This window comes from Mesoplodon mirus, assembly GCF_964341445.2.
Source record: "Mesoplodon mirus genome assembly, chromosome: 19".
Taxonomy (NCBI): Eukaryota; Metazoa; Chordata; class Mammalia; order Artiodactyla; family Ziphiidae; genus Mesoplodon; species Mesoplodon mirus.
Genome location: NC_138995.1, coordinates 62,152,615 through 62,172,762, shown reverse-complemented (window position 1 = coordinate 62,172,762; position 20,148 = coordinate 62,152,615). Strand labels below are relative to the sequence as shown.

Sequence of the window (20,148 nt, the reverse complement as noted above, 5' to 3'; positions counted from 1 at the left end):
ATGGGCTCTCCCCTCTGCCTGTGATGACTTCCTAATGCAGTTCTTCACTTGACCAAACCCTGCTCTTGTACGAAGACTCAGCCCCAGTGTCACCTCCCACTAAGGGACAGATGCTTCCTTGGTGCTCTCACCGTTGCAGCCCACTTCATGTCACTCTGCGGTTACCTTCCCAGTCTGCCTTCTCACCACAGTGTAAGCTTGGCCAGGGCTGGAAGAGGCTGTTTGCCCTTGGAGTCCCTGGTGCTGGTTGAGCCTGCGGTCTGCAGAAAGCCATAGGTGTTGGGTAAACACCTGCAGGTAGGCAGGGAATTGCTTCAAGATGGTGAAGGAACACGGCTTCAGTTCTTGAACCACACAAGGAGAAGAAAGCATGGAGCAGAGAGACTGACGTCCACTGAGCAGCAAAAGCAGTGAGAAACTCCTGGGAAGATTGAAGGGGATTGTGAGCTGGTGGCGGAGGGGTGGACAGGGTTGGCAGCTGGAGCGGGCTAGAAAGAGGATAGCCACGGAGTCTGTAAAAAGAGAGTTTGGCCCCTCCTGGGGGCAGGCCCCACAGAACTGAAAACATACAATGTTTTTGTACATACAACTGAAAACATACAATTCAAGCAACATTATTTTTAACAGCCAAAAAGGTGGAAACCCAAATGTCCATCAGCTGGTGAATGGAGAAACAAATTGTCATCTATCCATAGAGTGGAATATTATTCAGCCATGAAAAGGAATGGAATATGGACTTTGGATGATTATCATTGTGTTCATCAATGGTAACGTGTACATTTTGGGGATGTTGACACTGGGGGAGGTTATGCATGATGGGGGCAGAGGGTGTATGGGAAATCCCTGTACCTTCTGCTCAGTTTTGCTGTGAACCTAAAAGTGCTGGTGAAAATAACTATGTCATGGGCCAGCAAACGTTTCCTGTAAAGGTCCAGGTAGTAACTTACATCAAACCTGGGAGCAATGAAGGTGAGTGGACTCCAAATGCCATCAGGCCATGGGGTCATGACTTCATGAGCTGCAGTGACACAGAGAGTCCAAGTGCTCATGGGAGTTGTAGTTTAAGGGGGGGCATGTCTATTTGGGGACAACAGATAATGAGGGACGAAGAGGTATTTTGATTTGGGGGAAGGAAGGGATAAGCTATTTCTCAGAGAACTGGCCTGACTGGTGAGGATTGGGGAGTTGGAAAGCCCCCCTGGATGGAGCCTACTGATTCCTCTTGTCCCCTCCACCCAGCCCCGGACCCCGTCACCACCTGTGTCAGCGCCTCGGGGGGCCACGGAGTCATCCTCACCTAGTCCTGCCCTTGGGAGGCTATGAGGCCTTTGAGTTGGAGGTGGGCAGGCAGCAGGACTCCAGGACAGCTCCTCTTGTGGGAGGGGCGTGTGGGTGTCGGGACTTAGGCTGGCTCAGTCCTACTCAGCCACCATCACGACCATCTGGGATGGTCCCCAGTCTGCCTCCGTGACCTGCCACACCGAGAGCACAGGTGAGCAGAGCCCCACAGGGACAGAGAGCTATAGATACAGTGACATTCTCTCCAGACCCCTTCACACCCTGCTGTGAGACAGTCTCACCAACCCATGGAGTCCTTTTTGTTTGTGTTTTATTTCCTGCTTTCTTTAAACAGCTCTATTGAGTTGTAATTCCTGTAACATACAACAGTTCACCCATTGAAAGTGTACAGCTCACTGGCTTCTAGTATATTTGCAGTATTTGCAACCATTATTACCATCAATTTTAGAATATTTTCATTAACTCATAAAGAAAAGTCATTTCCTTAAGCCATCACCCCCTCATTTCCCCAATCCCCCACCAACCAGCTATTGGCACTCTCTAATCTACTTCTGTCTCTATAGATGTGCCTCTTTTAGAGCTTTACTAAAAATACAATCACACAATATGTGGTCCTCTTTGACTGGCTTCTCTCAGTATAATGTTTTTAAGGTTCATCCACTGTTCTAGTGTGTATCAGTGCTTCATTACTTTTTATTGCCAAAATAAGATTTCATTGTGTGGATAGACCACATTTTGTTTATCCATCTGTCTGATGGATCTGTTGGGCCATGTCTACTTTTTGGCTATTATGAGTAATGTTCTGAACATTCGTGTGCATATTTCCACGTGGACGTATGTATATTTCCATGTGGACGTATGTCTTCATTTTTCTTGGGTGTATACCCAGGAGTGGAATTGTTAGATCATATGGTAAGTCCGTGTTTAATCTTTTGAAGAACTGCCAAATTTTTTTCCAACACGGCCACACCATTTTTCACCCACCAGTGGGGTATTTGAAGAAGTTTGAACCTCACACTCGGGAAATCTTTTATCATGTACCATTGACCGTGGTCATGGGCCTCCCTGGGCCCTGTCAGCCATTTCCTAGGAATGAAAGCCTCTTACGAGACCGGGTCTCTGATCTGGAGACACTGGAGTTTGGTGCACTGATAAATGGATGCTCTTCTAAACTGGGCTCAGTGGGTCCCACTGTCCAGGATTCTCTGGTTCAGCAAGAAGGGTCTCTGAGAAGACAGGTCCCCTTGGATCCTGGACTAGATCACTCTTTCTTATGGGGAGGGGGGGCTGCCCTGGGCATTGTGAGATGTCGAGCAGCATCCCCGGCCTCCACCCACTAGATGCCAGTGGCACCACCGTCTCAGCTGTAACAACCAGAAGTGTCCCCAGACATTGCCCGATGTCACCTGGAGGGCAAAATCGCCCTCTCTGAGAACGACTAGTCTAGGCCAAATTGGGGCAGAGTCATTCTCTAACAACCAGGTCACTTGAGAAAGTGATGCCTTTGGATCAGGCTCCTCGGGAAGTGAGGACTAAGGGGAAGAGGTTGGGTGGGAGGTAGGGCTCTATCCAGAAGCTTTCTCCTTTCCCTTCTCTGCCCTCGAATCTACCCTCTAGACCCTCTGATCACAGTCTGGGTGAGGACAGAGGTAGGGGAGATGGGACAGCAGGAGAGCAGACCTAGGCTCTCACAGCCCACCACGCCTCCTTCCCCCAGGGGCCATCGTGGGAGCCATAGTCAGTCCCCTTCTGTTTCTCATCCTGGTGGGCCTGCTGGTTTTCTTCCTGAAGAGGAGGTGAGACTCGGTGCAGGGCTTATCGGGCACCAGGAGGGAGGGGGCCTGGGGAAAGATGGGGATCCATGGTTCTGGCCTCATTCCCCAAGCCTTTCATCCCCATGTCCTTTTCCCAGGCATAAGAAGAGTGAGAAGAAACCAGCACCCAGGGATCTGGTGTTCAGGTGAGTGGTTTTGGGGAGCATCCAAAAGATTCACTGTCAGGTCAAATCCAGCTGGTCACTGTATAGGTCAGAGGGCAGGGCCAAGGAACCCATGCACACCAGCCTCAGATCCCCACTGCGGCAGGGATTGCAATGCCTTCACCACTGCCCACTCCCTAAGCAGCCTGGGCCGGTGGCTGTGGAATCTCTTTCAGTCTCAGTTCTGGGACTTCCATTCATTTATACGAAAAGACATTCACTGAACCCCTGTTAAGTGTCAGGCACTGTTCTAGGTGCCGAGGAAACAAAGATTCCTGCCCTTGTGGAGCTAACATTCTAGCACAAGCAGCCATTAATAAACAAGATGATTGGGAATTCCCTGGCGGTCCACTTGTTAGGACTCCGCGCTTCCACTGCAGGGGCATGGGTTCAATCCCTGGTTGGGGAACTAAGATCCTGCAAGCCGTGCGGCATGGCCAAAACAAACAAACAAAAAACAAAACCAAGGGCTTCCCTGGTGGCGCAGTGGCTGAGAGTCCACCTGCTGATGCAGGGGACACGGGTTCGTGCCCCGGTCTGGGAAGATCCCACATGCCGCGGAGCGGCTGGGCCCGTGAGCCATGGCCACTGAGCCTGCGCGTCCGGAGCCTGTGCTCCGTAGCGGGAGAGGCCACAACAGTGAGAGGCCCGAGTACCGCAAAAAAAAAACAAACAGATGTATGGTGTGGGATTCAGAGAGGGCTCAAGAGTGAACCCAAGGAATTCAGCCTGAGCCCCAGGGAGGCTGGAATGGACATTACTTGAGACGGAATGACTATGCGGGGTGCAGGTTTGGGGGAAAGTATCAGGAGCTCAGTGGCGGACACACTGATTTTGGGATGCTTGTCAGACGTGTGAGTGAAAATACTGAATGGGCTGTTGGATACAGAGTTTCGTGGTTCAGAAAAACGTTTGTGCAGATGTCTTCATCACTCTGAATCCCCTTTAGGTTGGGTCAATCATCATCAAATCTCTATGTCAGAATGATCCCCAGGGATCAATAGAGGAGAGATAGACCAGGGAGTTAAGGGATGTTGCGAAACCAGTTGAGGCAGCCTGGGTGTAAAAGAAAGAGGCATAAACTGAGGGCGTGGCCATCAGAGGCAGAGGCTTGAGGGCGAGTAAATACGATGATGTCCAGTTTCTCCTTTGCCATAGAATCTGTCCTGGCCAGCGTCCCGCCCCACTCACCCTGTGACCTCTCCCCTCCTTACCCTGTGTCCATTATATGGCATGTGCAACAAATCACTGCACCCATTGGATTCCAAGTCTGGCCCCACCTGTATGCTGAGCATCTTGCCCTCCTCAACCTCAACGTGCATGTTTGGATGTCCCAGCGATGACCCTCGAGGACACACAGGTAGAGATTTCAGGAGGCAGGTGGGAAAACAGCTCTGAAGCTCGGGAGGGGGAGAAGTAGGGACTGGCAACGGAGATTCAGAAATCACAGATGAATGGATGGAAAGCGAAGCTAAGGAAGTGGACAAACCCCATAAGAAGTGTGTGTCCAGTGAGAAAGGGGGGCTTGAGGATGGGCTCCCGGGGATGCCCACCTTTTAGGATGGGCAGAGGACCAGGGGCCCACCAAAGAGATGGAGAAGCAGCAGCCAGAGAGGTGGTGATGGTGCAAACCAGGAGAGGGTGTTCAGGAAGAGGGTGGATCCGGAAGAAAGGAAGACACGGTCAAAGGTGCTAAATGCTGCTGAGCACTCATGTGAAGGATGAACTGAGAGGTGGCCTTTGGACTTGGTGATAACGAGGCAAATAAGATAGGGGACTTTGAAAAAAGGGAAGCAGAGAAAACTGGTCAGTGTGAGAAGTTTGAATGTGAAGGTGTGTTTTCATAGGTCTTATTGTTTAGGTGTGATAAGGCCAATGGATCCAGAGACAGACTGAAAGATAGTTCATTACAATCACAGATCCCAGGAGAGGGGTTACACATTACACCAAGCAAGGCCATGCAGAGAAGCACCAGGGTCAGTTGGGAGGTCGGGGAACACCTGAGGAAGAGGCTTTATTGTGGTTTCTGCAGGAAGAAGTGGGCAATCCAAGGCAAACGGGTTTAGTTTGAATCATTTCAGTGGACTCTGATGCACAGGGCCTGTACCCTGTTCCTGGCGGGGATTCCAGCAGATGGATCCCAAAAGGAGAGTTGGTGAGGGTGTGGATTTAATCAGCTTCTCAAGAAGGAGAACTGGGGAAATCCCTGGTGGTCCAGTGGTTAAGATTCCAGGCTTTCACTGCTAGGCCAGGGTTCAATCCCTGGTCGGGGATCTCCCACAAGCCACTCAGCGTGGCCAAATAAATAAACAAAAATGTAAAAAAACAAAACAAAGCCATAAACAAAACCAATCACGAAAAAAAGAAAAAGGTAAACTGAGAAACCTCCAACCAGGGTCTCAAAACTGAGTCAAGACTATATATATAACACTGTACTACAAGGGGAAGAGAGACAAAGAGCTGGAGCTGGAGCCACAGGAGGTCAAAGGATTCTTTTTTTAATACAAAAGCAAGATTAGGGCCTCCCTGGTGGCGCAGTGGTTGGGAGTCCGCCTGCCGATGCAGGGGATGCGGGTTCGTGTCCCGGTCTGGGAGGATCCCATGTGCTGCGGAGCGGCTGGGCCCGTGAGCCATGGCCGCTGAGCCTGCGCATCCGGAGCCTGTGCTCCGCAACGGGAGAGGCCACAACAGTGAGAGGCCCGCATACCGCAAAAAGAAAAAAAAAAAAAAAAAGCAAGATTAGCATGTTTACACACAAAAGGGAAAGAGGAGAGGGGAGAGATACAGCAGAGAGGGAAGAACCATGGCTACAGAGGGCCACAGGGAACGGGGGCCCAGAGGAGGGCAGTGGTCCTAAGTGGGAGAAGAAACACCTTTTCCTTTTTTTTTGAGTCAAAACAAATTTTGATTATGGTAAAAAAAGAAACAAATAACCTCCAAATAACAAATTTACCACCTCAAGCATTTTTAAGTGTGCAGTTCAGTGGCGTTAAGTCCATTCACGTTGTTGTGCAAACATCACCACCATCCATCCATAGAGCTCTTTTTCTTTTAACTTTATTTATTTATATATTTTGGTCACGCCACATGGCTTGTAGGATCTTAGTTCCCTGACCAGAGATTGAACCCGCACCCTCGGCAGTGAAATCGCGGAGTCCTAACCACTGGACCGCCAGGGGATTCCCCGTAGAACTCTTTTCATCTTGCAAAACTGAAACTCTGTACACATCAAACACTAACTCCCCATTTCCCCCATCTCCCAGCCCCTGGAAACCACCCTTCTACTTTCTGGTTGTATGAATTTGATGACTAGGTGCCTCACATAGGTGGAATCGTATTTGTCCTTTTATTTGTCCTCTAGTGGCTGGCTCATTTCACTCAGCATAATGCCTTCCAGGTTCATCCATGTTGTTGTATGTGTCAGAATTTCTTTCCTTCCTTAGGAAGAAGAATATTCCATTGTATGGTTAGACCAAATCTTTATCCATTCATCTATCAATGGACACTTGGTTTGCTTCCACTTTTTAGCTACTGTGAATAATGCTGCTATGAACATGGGTGTACAAATATCTGAGACCTTGCTTTCAATTCTTTTGGATATGTACCTACAAATGGAATTGATGAATCAGAAACAAAATCACTAACTTGAAAAGGTATCTGCACTCCCATGTTCATAGCAGCATTACCCCACAATAGCCAAGATATGGAAACAACCTAAGTGTCTTATCAATGGACGAATGAATAAAGAAGGTGTAATATAGGGCTTCCCTGGTGGCACAGTGGTTAAGAATCCACCTGCCAATGCAGGGGACACAGGTTCGAGCCCTGGTCCAGGAAGATCCCACATGCCATGGAGCAGCTAAGCCCATGCACCACAACTACTGAAGCCCATGTGCTTAGAGCCTGTGCTCTGCAACAAGAGAAGCCATTGCAATGAGAAGCCCTCGCACCACAATGAAGAGTAGCCTCCGCTCACTGCAACTAGAGAAAGCCCATTCACAGCAACAAAAGACTCAATGCAGCCGAAATAAATAAATAAATAAATAAAAATTTTAAAAGGTGTAATATACATATAGAATAGAATATTATTCAGCTGTAAAAGAGAATGAAGTAATGCCATTTGTGGCAACATGGATGGACCTTGAGGGTATTATGCTAAGTGAGATAAGTCAGAGAAAGACAAATACTGTATGAGATATCACTTATACAGTAAGTCCCTTACACACAAATGAGTTCCGTTCCAAGATTGTGTTCATAAGTCCAACAAAGTTAGCCTAGGTACCCAGCTAACACAATTGGCAATATAGTACTGTACTGTAATAGGTTTATGATACTTTTCACACAAATAATACATAAAAACAAGCAAACATAAAAAATAAAACATTTTTAATCTTACAGTACAGTACCTTGAAAAGTACAGTAGTACAGTATAACAGCTGGCATCCAGGGGCTGACATTGAGTGAACAGGAAAGAAGAGTTACTGACTGGAGGAGAGAGAGGAGGTGGGAGATGGCAGAGCTGAAGGATCCTCAGCCGTAGGAGACAGAGGGCAAGCTGCAATTTCACTCGCCTTATGTGATTGGACATGTGAACGCACATTCTCGTCTTTGAAAGTTCACAACTTGAAGGTTCGTATGCAGGGGACTTCCTGTGTGTGGACTCTAAAAAAAAACTTGAGGGAATTCCCTGGGGGTCCAGTGGTTAGGATTCAGTGCTTTCACTGCCAGGGCCCGGATTCGATCCCTGGTCGGGGAACTAAGATCCCACAAACTGTGCGGCGTGGCCAAAATTTAAAAATTTAAAAAACCTTGAACTCGTAGATACACAGAACAGACTGGTAGTTACCAGAGGCAGAGGGTGAAATGGGTGAAGGTGATCAAAGGTACAAACTTCCAGTTATAAGATAAATAAGTCCTGGGGAGTTAAGAAAAGAAAACAAAACACAAACTCCTTTTCTTTTATCCCAAGCGCACAAGGTTAAAGGAGGTTATGTGCCCCTCTTCCCCCACAGCTTCCCAGGGGACATCCTGGCTGAAGACTGCTGACCACGTCAGGAAACACGAGGAGGACAGCGGCTGTGGCTTTGCTGAGGAGTACCAGGTGGGGTGAGAGCAGAGGGGGCCGGGCCGAGCCCCACGTGCCCACTGAGACCTTCCCACCCCTTTGGGCTTGAACAGAAGCAGGGATACATACTTGGTTGGCTCATACAGAAATTCTCAGCCATGATTATCCACCTTTTTGACTCAATGAACCCTTACTGTAGTGTTGGTTGGATGGGTTAATCCTAAAGCAACACCTTGGTTTTCCCCTGACCCCTCCTCTCTCACCTACCTCTCCAGTCCCCATCCTCCTGCCCGTCCTCCCAAATGCCCCTGGGGATGGTGCACACACTCGTCCTATTTCTTTCTTTTTATTAAAAATAAATTTATTTATTTTTGGCTGCGTTCGGTCTTCGTTGCTGTGCGCAGGCTTTTTCTAGTTATGGCTCGTGGGCTTAGTTGCTCCACGGCACGTGGGATCTTCCCAAACCAGGGCTCGAATCCGTGTCCCCTGCATTGGCAGGCAGATTCTTAACAACTGCGCCACCAGGGATGTCCTACTCATCCTATTTCTGTAGGTGCTACAGAATTCCAGGGTGTAAGGGGTGAGTGGGGTGGCACTTAGGAAGGCAGAGGGAGCAACGCGGGTATCCCTGGGGGAGGGCAGAGAAAATCCAGCATCTGTGCAACCTCCCCTCACTTTGCCCCCAGCAACCGGCCCTGGAGGACCACAGCCAGTCTCAGACGGTGGCCTCAGCTCTGGAGAACAGCGCCAAAAACCGTTACAGAGACATGCTGCCCTGTGAGTCATGAGCCTCTGCTGACTTTGTTCTCAGCCGTGACTTTGTCAACACCCCAGACCTGACCCCTGCCCCTTATTCCCCGTGAGGGACAAAGCCCTTGCCCCCGTGAGCTGAGAAACCCCAGGCCGGCTCCTCTCGCCCGAGGTCCCTCAGCCCCTCTCCCAGCTCCCCTTGTCTGTGTGCAGCGTGATGTGTCGGTGTGACCTCTATCCCCGGGTCTCCCACCTTGCCCCCTGCATCGCTAATACCGGCCTCTTCCCCTAGATGACTGGTCCCGTGTGCCCCTGACGCCCCTCCCTGGGGAGCTGGGCTCCGAGTACATCAACGCCAGCTGCATCCCTGTAAGTCTGCGGTTGGGAGCCTGGAGGATGCTGAATGAGCCTCGGAAGACGAGGGCCAGATGAGGCGGGATGTGACCCACTTGTTTTCCTCAACCAGGGTCTCTTGAGCCTCCGGGAGTTCATTGCAGCCCATGGCCCCCTTCCCCACACTGTGGGCAACTTCTGGCACCTGGTGTAGGGGCAGCGGAGCCCCACACTTCTCATGCTGACCAACTGCGTGGAGTCTGCCCAGGTGAGAGGACACCTGGGTCCTGGGTGCTGATCCCTGAGCTCCAGCCCGTGACCCTGCCCCAGACACTGATCCCAGGGTAGACCTTGACCTAGACCTCACTGATTCCCTCCACCACGGCCCCAACCTTCCTGTCTCCCCCAGTCCACCCATTTGTCCACTTACGGGGTGAAGCTGATTTCAAGGACCTTGGGAAAGAAGAGTCCTCCTGGCTGGGATGAATCTACACCTGGCTGCCCGTGGGTCCTGCCTTGTCACCAGAGCAGGGGGCATTCCCCGGCACTGAATACAAGAGCCACCCTGCGGAGGGGCACCAGGGAAGGTGCTCTGGGGCCTTCTGTGCTCTAACCTACCCCAGTCTTCCCCCAGGTGAAGTGTGAGCACTACTGGCGTCTAGACGCCCAGCCCTGCACCCATGGGCACCTACAAGTGACCCTGGTGGGTGAGGAGGTGATGGAGAACTGGACAGTATGAAACCTGAAGCTCCGGCATGTAAGCCCCCAGCCCACCCCGTCAGCCCCACCTTGACCCTCAGTTCCTCCCCTGTGATATTCCAGGCAGTCCCCTCCCCAGAGCTCCCCATGAATTCTAAGCTTCTGCCACTCCCGCAAGGGACCACAATGTGCCCCAGGGATGTCCCCACCGGTCAGAAACCAGCCCCCGGGTCCTGAGCTCCCCGCAACTCCCCTCCCTCTAGATGCGAGAGCAGAAGACTTTATCTGTGTGTCAGTTCCCCTACGTGACCTGGCCAGACCACGGCACCCCCCACCCCCCAGACCCCTTGCTGGCCTTCTGGAAGATGCTCCGGCGGTGGCTGGACCAGACCGTGGGGGGAGGCCCCCCAGTGTGCACTGCAGGTGAGGACCAGCCGGAGCCCTCTGCCTGTGAGGAAACCGCCCCCTGGGGCTCAGAAACCAGGGTTCTCTGGGTCCTTAGGAACTTCTAGAGGAGGTGGAGGAGATGGGGAGGAGACGGAGAAGATGGAGGCAGAAGGTGAAGGGGCGGTGATGCAGGTCGAGAATGATGATAAAGGTGAAGAGATGGGAAAGAAAGAAAAAGAGGTAAAGGAGGAGGCATGCATGGGGAGAAGGAGGGAGGAGGGGTGAAGAGCAGGAGGGAGAGGCAGCCAAAGGTTTTAAGAACCATTTAAAACAGCTCCTTGGGGGAATTCCCTGGTGGTCCAGTGGCTAGGACACAGCACTTTCACTGTCGAGGGTCCAGATCCCACAAGCTTCACAGCGCGGCCCAAAAAAAATTTTTTTTAATGAAAAATGAAATAAAATGGTCATTTTCGGGCCTCCCTGGTGGCGCAGTGGTTGAGAGTCCGCCTGCCGATGCAGGGGATACGGGTTCGTGCCCCGGTCTGGGAGGATCCCATATGCCGCGGAGCGGCTGGGCCCGTGAGCCATGGCCGCTGGGCCTGTGCGTCCGGAGCCTGTGCTCTGCAACGGGAGAGGCCACAACAGTGAGAGGCCCGCGTACAGCAAAAAAAAAAAAAAAAGGTCATTTTCATGTTTAAAAATTTTTTTTAAATGACAAGCTTGGGAGCTCATCTTCCCGTGTGTGAACCCTACCTCTGGCACTAGCTGAGTGGCCTGGGACAGTCGACTTCACCTCACTTAGCCTCCATTGCCCCATATGTAAAATGGGCATGCTCAACTAATGGTTCCTACCTCTTAGGAGTGCGAGGAGTGAAAAAAGCACATAAGGCACCTGGAACAGGGCCTAGCAGATAGACAGAACACAGAGCATAGTCATTTGTTATTACTTCCTACTTAATTAAGTAACCCCCACTTAACACTGTAGCCTCCAAAATAGTCTCACTGAATACCCTGACCCCTGGGTGCTCCAAACACAGATCCCTCCAGCCAGCTGAGACACCCCCTCCCGTGGTCTGACCCTTCTTGTCCTTGTCTAGCGCTGGCGTGGGCTGCATGGGCACCCTCATTGCCCTGGATGTCCTGCTGCGGCAGCTGGAGTGTGAGGGTCTCATGGGGCCCTTCAGCTACATGATGGAGATGTGAGAAAGCCGGCCACATATGGTGCAGACTGAGGTGATGGGGATCCTCGGGCACAGGGTGGGTGGGGTGGGGTGGGGCCCCAGAGGAAAGCAGGCCGAGGCTCAGTAGCGCACCCTCACCTGCCCGTGCTCTGTCCCCAGGCCCAGTATGTGTTCCTGCACCTGTGCGTCCTTAGGTTGCTGCAACAATCATCCCCAGTGCCCGCTGAGAAGGGGCCCACCTATGAGAACCTGTTTTTCAAGAATGTAGCTCCTACAGAGGCCTAAGTTGCGGGAGGGCTGAGACCCCAGCCCATCTAGACTCAAATTCTGCATGCCTACTTCAGCCCAGATACCTGAACCCCTGGGACAACAGAGGGCTGGGGTCCCACACTCCTGGGCCCTGCAGGAAGAGGGGGCTGGCAGCCTAAATCCTGCTTTCTGGAGGGGGAGAGGGGTCAGGCGGGAGCCCAGATCCTGGATTTCCAGTTCCTTGAAGAAGGAGAGGGATGAGATCTAGGATTTCCTTGTTGTTTTTTGAGGGAGGAAAAGGCTGCAGGGTCTCAGGGAAACAAGCTGAATTCTGAGGAAGAAAGGAAGTAATGAGGGTCCAGAATTCTGGCCACCCAAGGAGCAAGGGCAGGCCAGGCAGGATCTTGCCCATAGTTTACTCCAGAAACTAAATCATCAATCTTCGAGGATCTGAGGTTTCCCTGCACCCCACTGCCTGTACATATTTTTTCTTTTATCCCATAATTTATTAAATCACTATTCTCCCCAGAGACACTTGCCCCATTGGATGTCTGGGTCTGGAAATAATATTGGGGTGGGTTCCTGATGTTTAGCTACTGAGGCCAACGTCCTAGGGAGGAAACTAGAGGGACTCACAATTTGCACCTGAAAAATGTAGGTTTGGACAGTTGAGTCTCTCCGAGAAGGCTGTAGGTCTAGGGTCTGGGCAGTGTGGACTCGCTTCCCTGGAGCTAGGAGCATGGAGGCTTGCCTTCGGGGCCGGCCTTAGGGGAACGTAGAGGGTGGAGTGAAGTCTGTATCGGATTTGCTGGAGAATTTCACGCTTAGTCTCCTGTCTGGATATCTGAATAGCTGGGTCTCCGGAGAGGGTCTTCTGGGTCCTAGAACCCGATATCCTGGAGCCCGGTTCTATGGACAGTCCCGGGGGCTGGGGTGGGGAGAAGGGGTCTGTATGCCAGGTGGCTGGACTAGAAGGCAGAAAATCCTTGGGACCAGGATAAATATCCGTGGGCGCCCTGGTGGTTCCAGGCTGGGGCGGGATGAGGGCCGGGGCGGGGTTCTCCACCTTCCAAACACGCACGCGCGCACACACACACACACACACACACACAGGCTTTCTCTCACACACATATACACGCTCACACACACGCACACGGGCACATACGCACCCCGGGCCGGCTCCGTTCGGCCGAGCCCCCGCCCCACAGCGCTCCGCGATCAGCACCCAGGACAGCGCCAGCCACACGCGTGCGGGGGCGGGGTCCGGGCGGGGCCGGCGCCTCGGTGTCTCTCGGGAGGGTCCTGTCTAGCCACCGAGCAGGTAGGAGCCGCTGGAACCCCCTCCCTAAGCCCCATCCTCATTCCCATCCATAGAGAGATGGTGTGTGTGTGTGTGTGGTGGCGGGGACACTGGGAGAGACCAGCAGATGGAGTGGGAGGGCTGGAGCCTGAAACGGGGAGAATGGGATTTAGAGACAGGTGTGGAGACAAAGAGCCAGAGGGAAGGGAGGAGCAGGCAGTGGAAGAGGGTGCGAGACCCCGGTAGACTGAGGTCAGACAACAGGCAGAGGCCAGACAACCCAGGCTGAGGAGCGGCGAGAAGCCGACGGGGAGACGGACCTCGATGTGGGATCGAGAGAGGAATGGAGGCCGAGGCGGTCACGAGGACAGGTGTGAAGACAGAGCTCAGGGTGCGCGGAAGAGACAAACAGGCTGAAAAGGATGTGGGGGCCCAGCCAAGGCAGCAGGGCAGCCGCCCGCCCCCCACATTCCCCGCAAGAGTGGGAGAGGGAGGGCAGCCTGAGTCTTCACTCCCAGGGCCAGATGTGGAGGGAGGAGCCAGCTGTGGGCGCGTGGACAGGCAGACGGGAAAGGCCGCGTCCTCCCCACTTTTGCTTGTCACGGGTATCCGGGTCTGAGGTCCCAGGTGGGACGGGGAACCGAACCAGCTTGCGCTTCTGGGACTCGGCTTCTGTGCGTCAGTCCCGCCCGTTGTCCTGGCAACAGGCCGTTGCCGGGGCAACCAGCGCTACCTTCACCCCGCCCTCACGGAGCCAGCCGTTGCTCTGGGCAACCCGGTGAGCTGGTTCCCACGCCTGCCCTCGCCCACTTCCGGTTCAGGCCCCGGGGAAGGGCAAGGAAGGGACAGAAGTCAGCGGGATTGGATTCCTGGAGGCCTTGGAGGGAGGGGGTGTCCCTTGGGATGAGACTTGGTCCTGGAATCCACCCCCAGCCCTCGCTCTCCGTCGCAGGAAGGCTGAAACAACAACCCCCAGCATGCCTCGCGGCGATTGGCAGGTTCCCATACGGGACCGTACGGCCCAGGGTGCCGATGGGAGTTGGAGTTCTTTGTTGTTCGGATGGCTCAACGGATGCACGGGGTGGGTGTGGGGGGACTAGAGCGTTTGGGTGCCTCCGCAGAAAGAACAGTAAGACCCCGCCGCCATGTTCCCGGAGCCCCCAACACCGGGGCCTCCAGCGACCGACACGCCTCCTGACTCGAGTCGCATCAGCCACGGCCCTGGTGAGCGAAACCCGGGGTGGAGCGGAGGGAAAGCCAGGCTAGGATTCCCAAGGGCGGGGTTCGAACGGGTGTATTCAGGCTGGCGGGCTGAAAAATACGGGTGAGATTATAGTTGGCATCCTGGATTGGAATCTAAATGAAATGAAAAAGGAACAGGTTTGCAAGAAAATCAGGAACCAAATCAAGGGGTGTGGAATGGAATGGAACCGTGGATTGGTGAATTGGAAGGTCCACCTCTCCCTTCTTTTAAAGAGGAAGACTGAGGCCCAGGGAAGGGTTAAGCCTTCTAAAACACAGCAGTTGAGCAGAAAGATTAGAATGGGGGTAGAAGAGGAGGTGGAACTAATCCTAATAGGCAAGAAAATCTAGATGGTGTCAGCCTGCCTTAGGTCTTCAAATAGTTTTATATGTGAGACCAGTTGGAAGGAAAACATGGGAATAAAATGGAATGGAAATGGCTGGAGGAAAAACAAGGCCAGGATTTCAGCTGACACGTGTCATACAGAATGAATCAGGCTGCTTGTCTCTCAGGGCCTCAATGTTTGCTGTTTTCATGTCCTCTGCAGTGCCCCCCTGGGCTCTGGCCACCATCGTGCTGGTCTCAGGCCTCCTCGTCTTCAGCTGCTGTTTCTGTCTCTACCGGAAGCGTTGTCGGAGGCGGATGGGCAAGAAGAGCCAGGCTCAAGCCCAGGTCCACCTTCAGGAAGTGAAGGAGCTGGGCCGGAGTTACATAGACAAGGTGTGGCCTGGCCCAGCCCCTCAGCCCTGCTCCTCAGCCCTGCTCCTTCCTTCACCCTTACTCCTCTCAATGGCCCAGCAGCCTCAGTCCCTGCTCCATCCCTCCTACACCCACTGTATTTGCTCATCTCCCCTGTGTGTCTAGCCCTAAACTGGACCTGGGGACCTGGAGATAGGCCAGACATTCACAAGAACCTCCAGTCTGATGGGGAAGTCAGATGCTCACATAGACATTCAAAATACAGGGTGGTATGTGCCACATTAGAGGCAGTACAGGGCATATGGGAGCACAGAGAAACCACCTGACAGCCTAGGGGGTCTGAGAAGGCTTCCTGGAGGAGGTGACTTCTGTGTTGAGACCCAAAGGAGTTCAGAATTAACTGAGAGCAGAGAGAAGGACATTCGACCTCAAAGGAGGAGCGTGTGTTGAGGCCTGGAATCCTGATTCTGAGGGATATTTGGAGAACAAAGAGTCATTCTTCACAATAGCTGGGGTATAGCATACAGATATCCTGTGCTCTAGGGTGAGGTTTCTGGAGAGCTCAGCAGTACCCATATAATGAAGGTGATTGGGAGCCACAGAAGTTTTGAGTGGGAGAGGCACAAGTTCACATGGGCTTTAGGATGAATCCCCTGGAACCCTTGTGGAGGACTGGTCTGGGGCAAGGAGACAAGGGAGGAGGCTGTATGGCAGCCTTGAGAGGTTGAAGCAAACGCGAGTTGGAAGACGTCGTTGGTGTGGAAAGCTACAGGTGCAAGTATCTGAGCACTGTGCCTCTGAATGCAGAGTGGAATTAGGCTCTCCTGGGAGCCAGAGTCCTAGGTTTCCAACCCAGAGCAACCCGCTCCGTGACCTTGGGAAATTCACTCTCTGTCTCTGAGCCTCAAGTTTGTGGACCATAACTAGTATTTCCTTACCTCCCTTTTCAACAAATAGCTGTTATAATTATTACCCTTAAGGGGTGTCCTTTAGGGCCCTGGTATCCAGTCTCCATCCCTCTCCCCTAAGCCAGTGACTCCAAAGACCATCAGCATCAGAATCAGTTCAGGTACTTGTTGAAATGCAAATTCTGGATCTTGTGCCAGACCTACTGAATCAGAATCTCTGAAGTGAAGGCATTTTACCACATTACTCAGGGCAATTCTGATTCACATTGTATTTTGAAAATCGGTGGCTTAGGTTAAGAAGTTTTCTGACTTTGTTGTTCTAGTTTAGAATGGCAAATACACACTAAATATGCCATTTTTCCTCCATATTTTCTGTCCAAGATCACTAATCAGTGTGGCAATTTGGACAATCACCCCAATACATCCATTAATGTGTGAACTAAAATCTGCATCCATCCTGTAGGCAGTGAGACACTGTTTTTCTAGTATAGGCATGACAAACACACTGCACACGTGTCACCACGTCTATGCCCCACCGGTAGCAGTCATCACTAATAAAACACTGACAAACGTACCACACTGTGTTGCCATGGCTAGTCCCACCTGTGGCAGACATCACTAATCAAACACCGACTCTGCTTAGCTTGCAAGTGTTCAGGTATAGCTGCGCCTGGGTGGATATCACTATCAGGGGAAGAGTTCACCTGCCCTTGCCCCTGGCTCCCTAAGGTGCAGCCAGAAGTGGAGGAGCTGGAGCCAACACCATCTGGGCCAGGGCAACAGGTGGCAGAGAAGCATGAACTAGGACGACTACAGTACTCACTGGATTATGATTTCCAGAGTGGCCAGGTGGGTGTGGAGGAGGGGAGATGCTTTGGAGGGGAGGGTCCCAGGGGTTCTAGCCCCTTCTTGGAGGAGGCTCTGGAAGGGAAGCTAAGACTAGGGTCCCCTTATCACTGTACAGCTGCTGGTGGGCATCGTGCAAGCTGAGGGATTGGCAGCCTTGGACCTAGGTGGCTCCTCTGACCCCTACGTGCGGGTTTACCTGCTGCCAGACAAACGGAGGCGGCACGAGACCAGGGTGCATCGGCAGACGCTGAACCCACACTTTGGGGAGAACTTTGCCTTCAAGGTGAGCTCGTGGCCTCAGTGCTTTATGCCCGGCAGCCTGTCCCCAGTCTCTGAAACACTTGGGACCGATATCTTCAGCTTTTACTGGTGGCAGCTACCAGCTCTGGGGACTATTCCACAGGACCCTGCGTTGTCCCTTAGGGGGGCACTACTGGCCCCTGGACTGCTTCGTTGGTCCTTGGGCTGTCCCATTTGGGGTCCATGGACACCCCCCAACTGTTCCTTGGGACCCTCGCTGCCCCCACTCATCGCCTTCCACCTGGATGTGCTGTGTCCCACTTCCTACTCTCACCGTGTGCTTTCTTTGCGTCCCCCTTCCCCCAGGTCCCCTACGTGGAGCTGGGGGGCAGGGTACTGGTCATGGCAGTATACGACTTCGACCGCTTCTCCCGCAACGACGCCATTGGGGAGGTGCGGGTCCCCATGAGCTCCGTGGACTTGGGGCGGCCAGTGCTGGCCTGGCGGGAGCTGCAGGCGGCTCCTCGGGAGGAGGTGAGCACGCGTGGCCACGCCCCCACATCTGGCCACGCCCACCTCAAACCCGGGCCAATCAGATCACAGGCCTCCGGGATCCTCCGGGCTCCAGCACTTACACCTACTGCAGAAGAGTAGCTCCCAGGTCCATCCTGGTGGATAAACGCCTCCCCTCGTCAGTCCCCCTCGGATTGTACCATCCGGGTCTTAACTCTGGACCATACCATTTCAACACGAGGGGGAGGGAAGAAAAATCGCAGAGGGGTTGGATGCGGAGCCCCGGTTCCGGTGATGGCTCCTTCTCCATCTTTTAGCAGGAGAGACTAGGTGACATCTGCTTCTCCCTCCGCTATGTCCCCACGGCCGGGAAGCTCACCGTCATCGTCCTGGAGGCTAAAAACCTGAAGAAGATGGATGTAGCAGGGCTGTCAGGTGTGTGGGAAGCAAGCAAATGGTGGTGGTGATGGGTGGGGGCGGTTCTCTGGCTAAGGTTCTAGCAATGTCTGGGCCCCGAGGGTCTCATAGGGGAGAGGGAGATCCAGGCTGTCATGGAGGATTTAGATTCTATTTGGGCACAGAGAAAGGGAGACCTGAGGGGTCCATGGGCTGTCTCTATGTTGTTCCAAAGAAGAGTCTCATGCATTCCCCTCAATCTGATCCCTTTGGACTCACCAGAGTGGTGGGGTTATAAGATTCCTCCTCCCTCTCCCCAGATCCGTATGTCAAGGTCCACCTGCTGCAGGGCGGCAAAAAGGTGCGGAAGAAGAAAACGACCATCAAGAAGAATACTCTGAACCCCTATTACAACGAGGCCTTCAGCTTCGAGGTGCCCTGTGACCAGGTCCAGGTGAGCTCAGACCTGCCCATAGCCCCTGCCAGAGCAGCCCTTACCCGGAGTCCCAGGCCCTTAGAAACCCCCGTTGCTAAGGGAAGGGAGACTCCTTAGCAACCCTTAGAAGCCAGGTCTTGGGGGTCTGATTGTGTCCTCAATCTCAGTTTCTCCCATGAGGACCAGGAAGCCCCTCCCCCAAGCAAGACCAGGGTGCCCGTTGCCCTCAGGAGCTCTGGTTACTGAGAAAAAGAGACTTCCCCACAACCCTAAGGCCTGGCCCCACCACCCATTTCAAAGTCTTGAAGATTTGCCCCCCTTAGGAGGCTGACCCTAAGGGGCCTCCTAACAACCCCTGAGCAACGGGGTCCTGAGAGTTTATCTCCTTTGAAATCTGATCACAGGAAGACTCCAGAGCATCCCTGTAACCAACCGCAGGGCGATCCGCCCCCCTCCCCCTTTCCGAGCTCTAGATGAAGCCTTAGCCCAGGGGCCTAGGAAGGCCTCTCAGAATGAGGGTTGCGAGGGAGAGGGTCTCCTTAGCAATGAAACCTGAGACCCTTGCTTTACCTCCTTACCCCACTCTCTGTCTCTTCCTCCCCTGCCCACCTCAGAAGGTTCAGGTGGAGCTGACTGTGCTGGACTATGACAAGCTGGGCAAGAACGAGGCCATCGGGAGGGTGGCCGTAGGGGCAGCGGCCGGGGGCGCTGGCCTGCGGCACTGGGCAGACATGCTGGCCAACCCCCGGCGGCCCATCGCCCAGTGGCACTCGCTGCGGCCCCCTGACCGAGTGAGGCCACCGCCAGCACCCTGATCCCCACCCTCAAGCCCCTGACCCCAGACTCCTGGCCAAAGCCACGTCCATGCCCACCTTTAAGCCTTCTTTGAACGCTAACACCCCCCCAACTCTACCCATTCCTGCCTTCTCCCCACCCCCGTTATGCCAATCATGATAACCTGCCAACTCCCCCAATATGGCACATGCCCAAAAGCCCCAGGGACCCCTGGAGGAGGGGAGCAGTCTGGGCTCCTGCCGTCCCAGGGTCCCGCCCTCCGCTTTGACAATCAGTGATCCCAGCCTACTATCCCCTTGGCTCCCAGTATCCCTTTTCCTGCACAGTATCACCCACTCCTGTCCCTGGTCTGATTCCTGCACCGCTCCTGGGACCAAATAAATACTCAGCAACTTTGCTGGCCTGGACCAGTGCTCCTTGATGGGGGTGGATAGGGGTGAGGACTGGGAACCCAGGAGGGACTCTCCAGGGGTGGGACCACACAAGGGCAGGGATAGGGCTGCCTATCCTGGAAACACACATGGAAACTCACCCACCCACTCATCTATCCATCCTTTCACCCACTCACTCTCCCATTCACTCCATCACTTATTCATTCACTCACCCCTCCAAGCTTCAGCTTCCTCATCTGAAAAAAATCATGATAATACTAATACCTACTGTACATTTGCTGTGAGGAGTCAATGAGAATTCACTTAGTTATTCATGAATTTATCTGCTCCCTCACCCATGATTTACATAGATTTTCATACCCGTATTTCCCTCCCTCCCTTTCTTTCTTCCTTGCATCATCCATCCTTTCTGTATTCCCTGAGGCCCTCTGTGTGC

General features: G+C 53.2%; 2 protein-coding genes across 4 annotated transcripts; both read left to right on the top strand.

Moving 5' to 3' along the window:
* Window positions 1-902: 902 nt before the first annotated feature.
* Window positions 903-14,202, top strand: PTPRH (protein tyrosine phosphatase receptor type H; the record flags this gene model as incomplete). Its single annotated transcript, XM_082606707.1, is given in 22 exon segments — window positions 903-969; window positions 1,240-1,296; window positions 1,299-1,352; window positions 1,355-1,492; window positions 3,017-3,095; window positions 3,212-3,259; window positions 8,290-8,316; window positions 8,318-8,378; window positions 9,029-9,119; window positions 9,385-9,461; window positions 9,559-9,636; window positions 9,640-9,693; window positions 10,060-10,161; window positions 10,165-10,182; window positions 10,388-10,532; window positions 10,535-10,547; window positions 11,609-11,711; window positions 11,715-11,744; window positions 11,852-11,956; window positions 13,150-13,240; window positions 13,949-14,019; window positions 14,194-14,202. Coding segments are annotated over 22 exon segments (1,518 nt in total).
* Window positions 13,096-19,716, top strand: SYT5 (synaptotagmin 5). Of its 3 annotated transcripts, XM_082607272.1 has the most exons (9): window positions 13,096-13,262; window positions 14,363-14,465; window positions 15,032-15,204; window positions 16,821-16,940; window positions 17,056-17,223; window positions 17,547-17,714; window positions 18,011-18,128; window positions 18,410-18,543; window positions 19,140-19,716. In XM_082607272.1, the coding sequence occupies exons 2-9, from the start codon at window positions 14,387-14,389 to the stop codon at window positions 19,338-19,340; spliced, it is 1,161 nt and encodes a 386-aa protein (XP_082463398.1). In that variant the 5' UTR covers window positions 13,096-13,262; window positions 14,363-14,386; the 3' UTR covers window positions 19,341-19,716. The 3 variants fall into 3 exon arrangements, with proteins under 3 accessions (XP_082463398.1, XP_082463399.1, XP_082463397.1); XM_082607273.1 differs by lacking the exon at window positions 13,096-13,262 and having other exon boundaries at window positions 14,312-14,465; window positions 18,014-18,128; XM_082607271.1 differs by lacking the exon at window positions 13,096-13,262 and having other exon boundaries at window positions 14,312-14,465.
* Window positions 19,717-20,148: the final 432 nt, after the last annotated feature.

Bases quoted from the DNA above. Each gene is read 5' to 3' on its own strand.
- SYT5 (XM_082607272.1), top strand. From the start codon at position 14,387: ATGTTCCCGGAGCCCCCAACACCGGGGCCTCCAGCGACCGACACGCCT. The intron at 17,224-17,546 runs GTGAGCTCGTGG...CCCTTCCCCCAG, and splicing joins GGGAGAACTTTGCCTTCAAG to GTCCCCTACGTGGAGCTGGG. The intron at 18,544-19,139 runs GTGAGCTCAGAC...TGCCCACCTCAG, and splicing joins TGCCCTGTGACCAGGTCCAG to AAGGTTCAGGTGGAGCTGAC.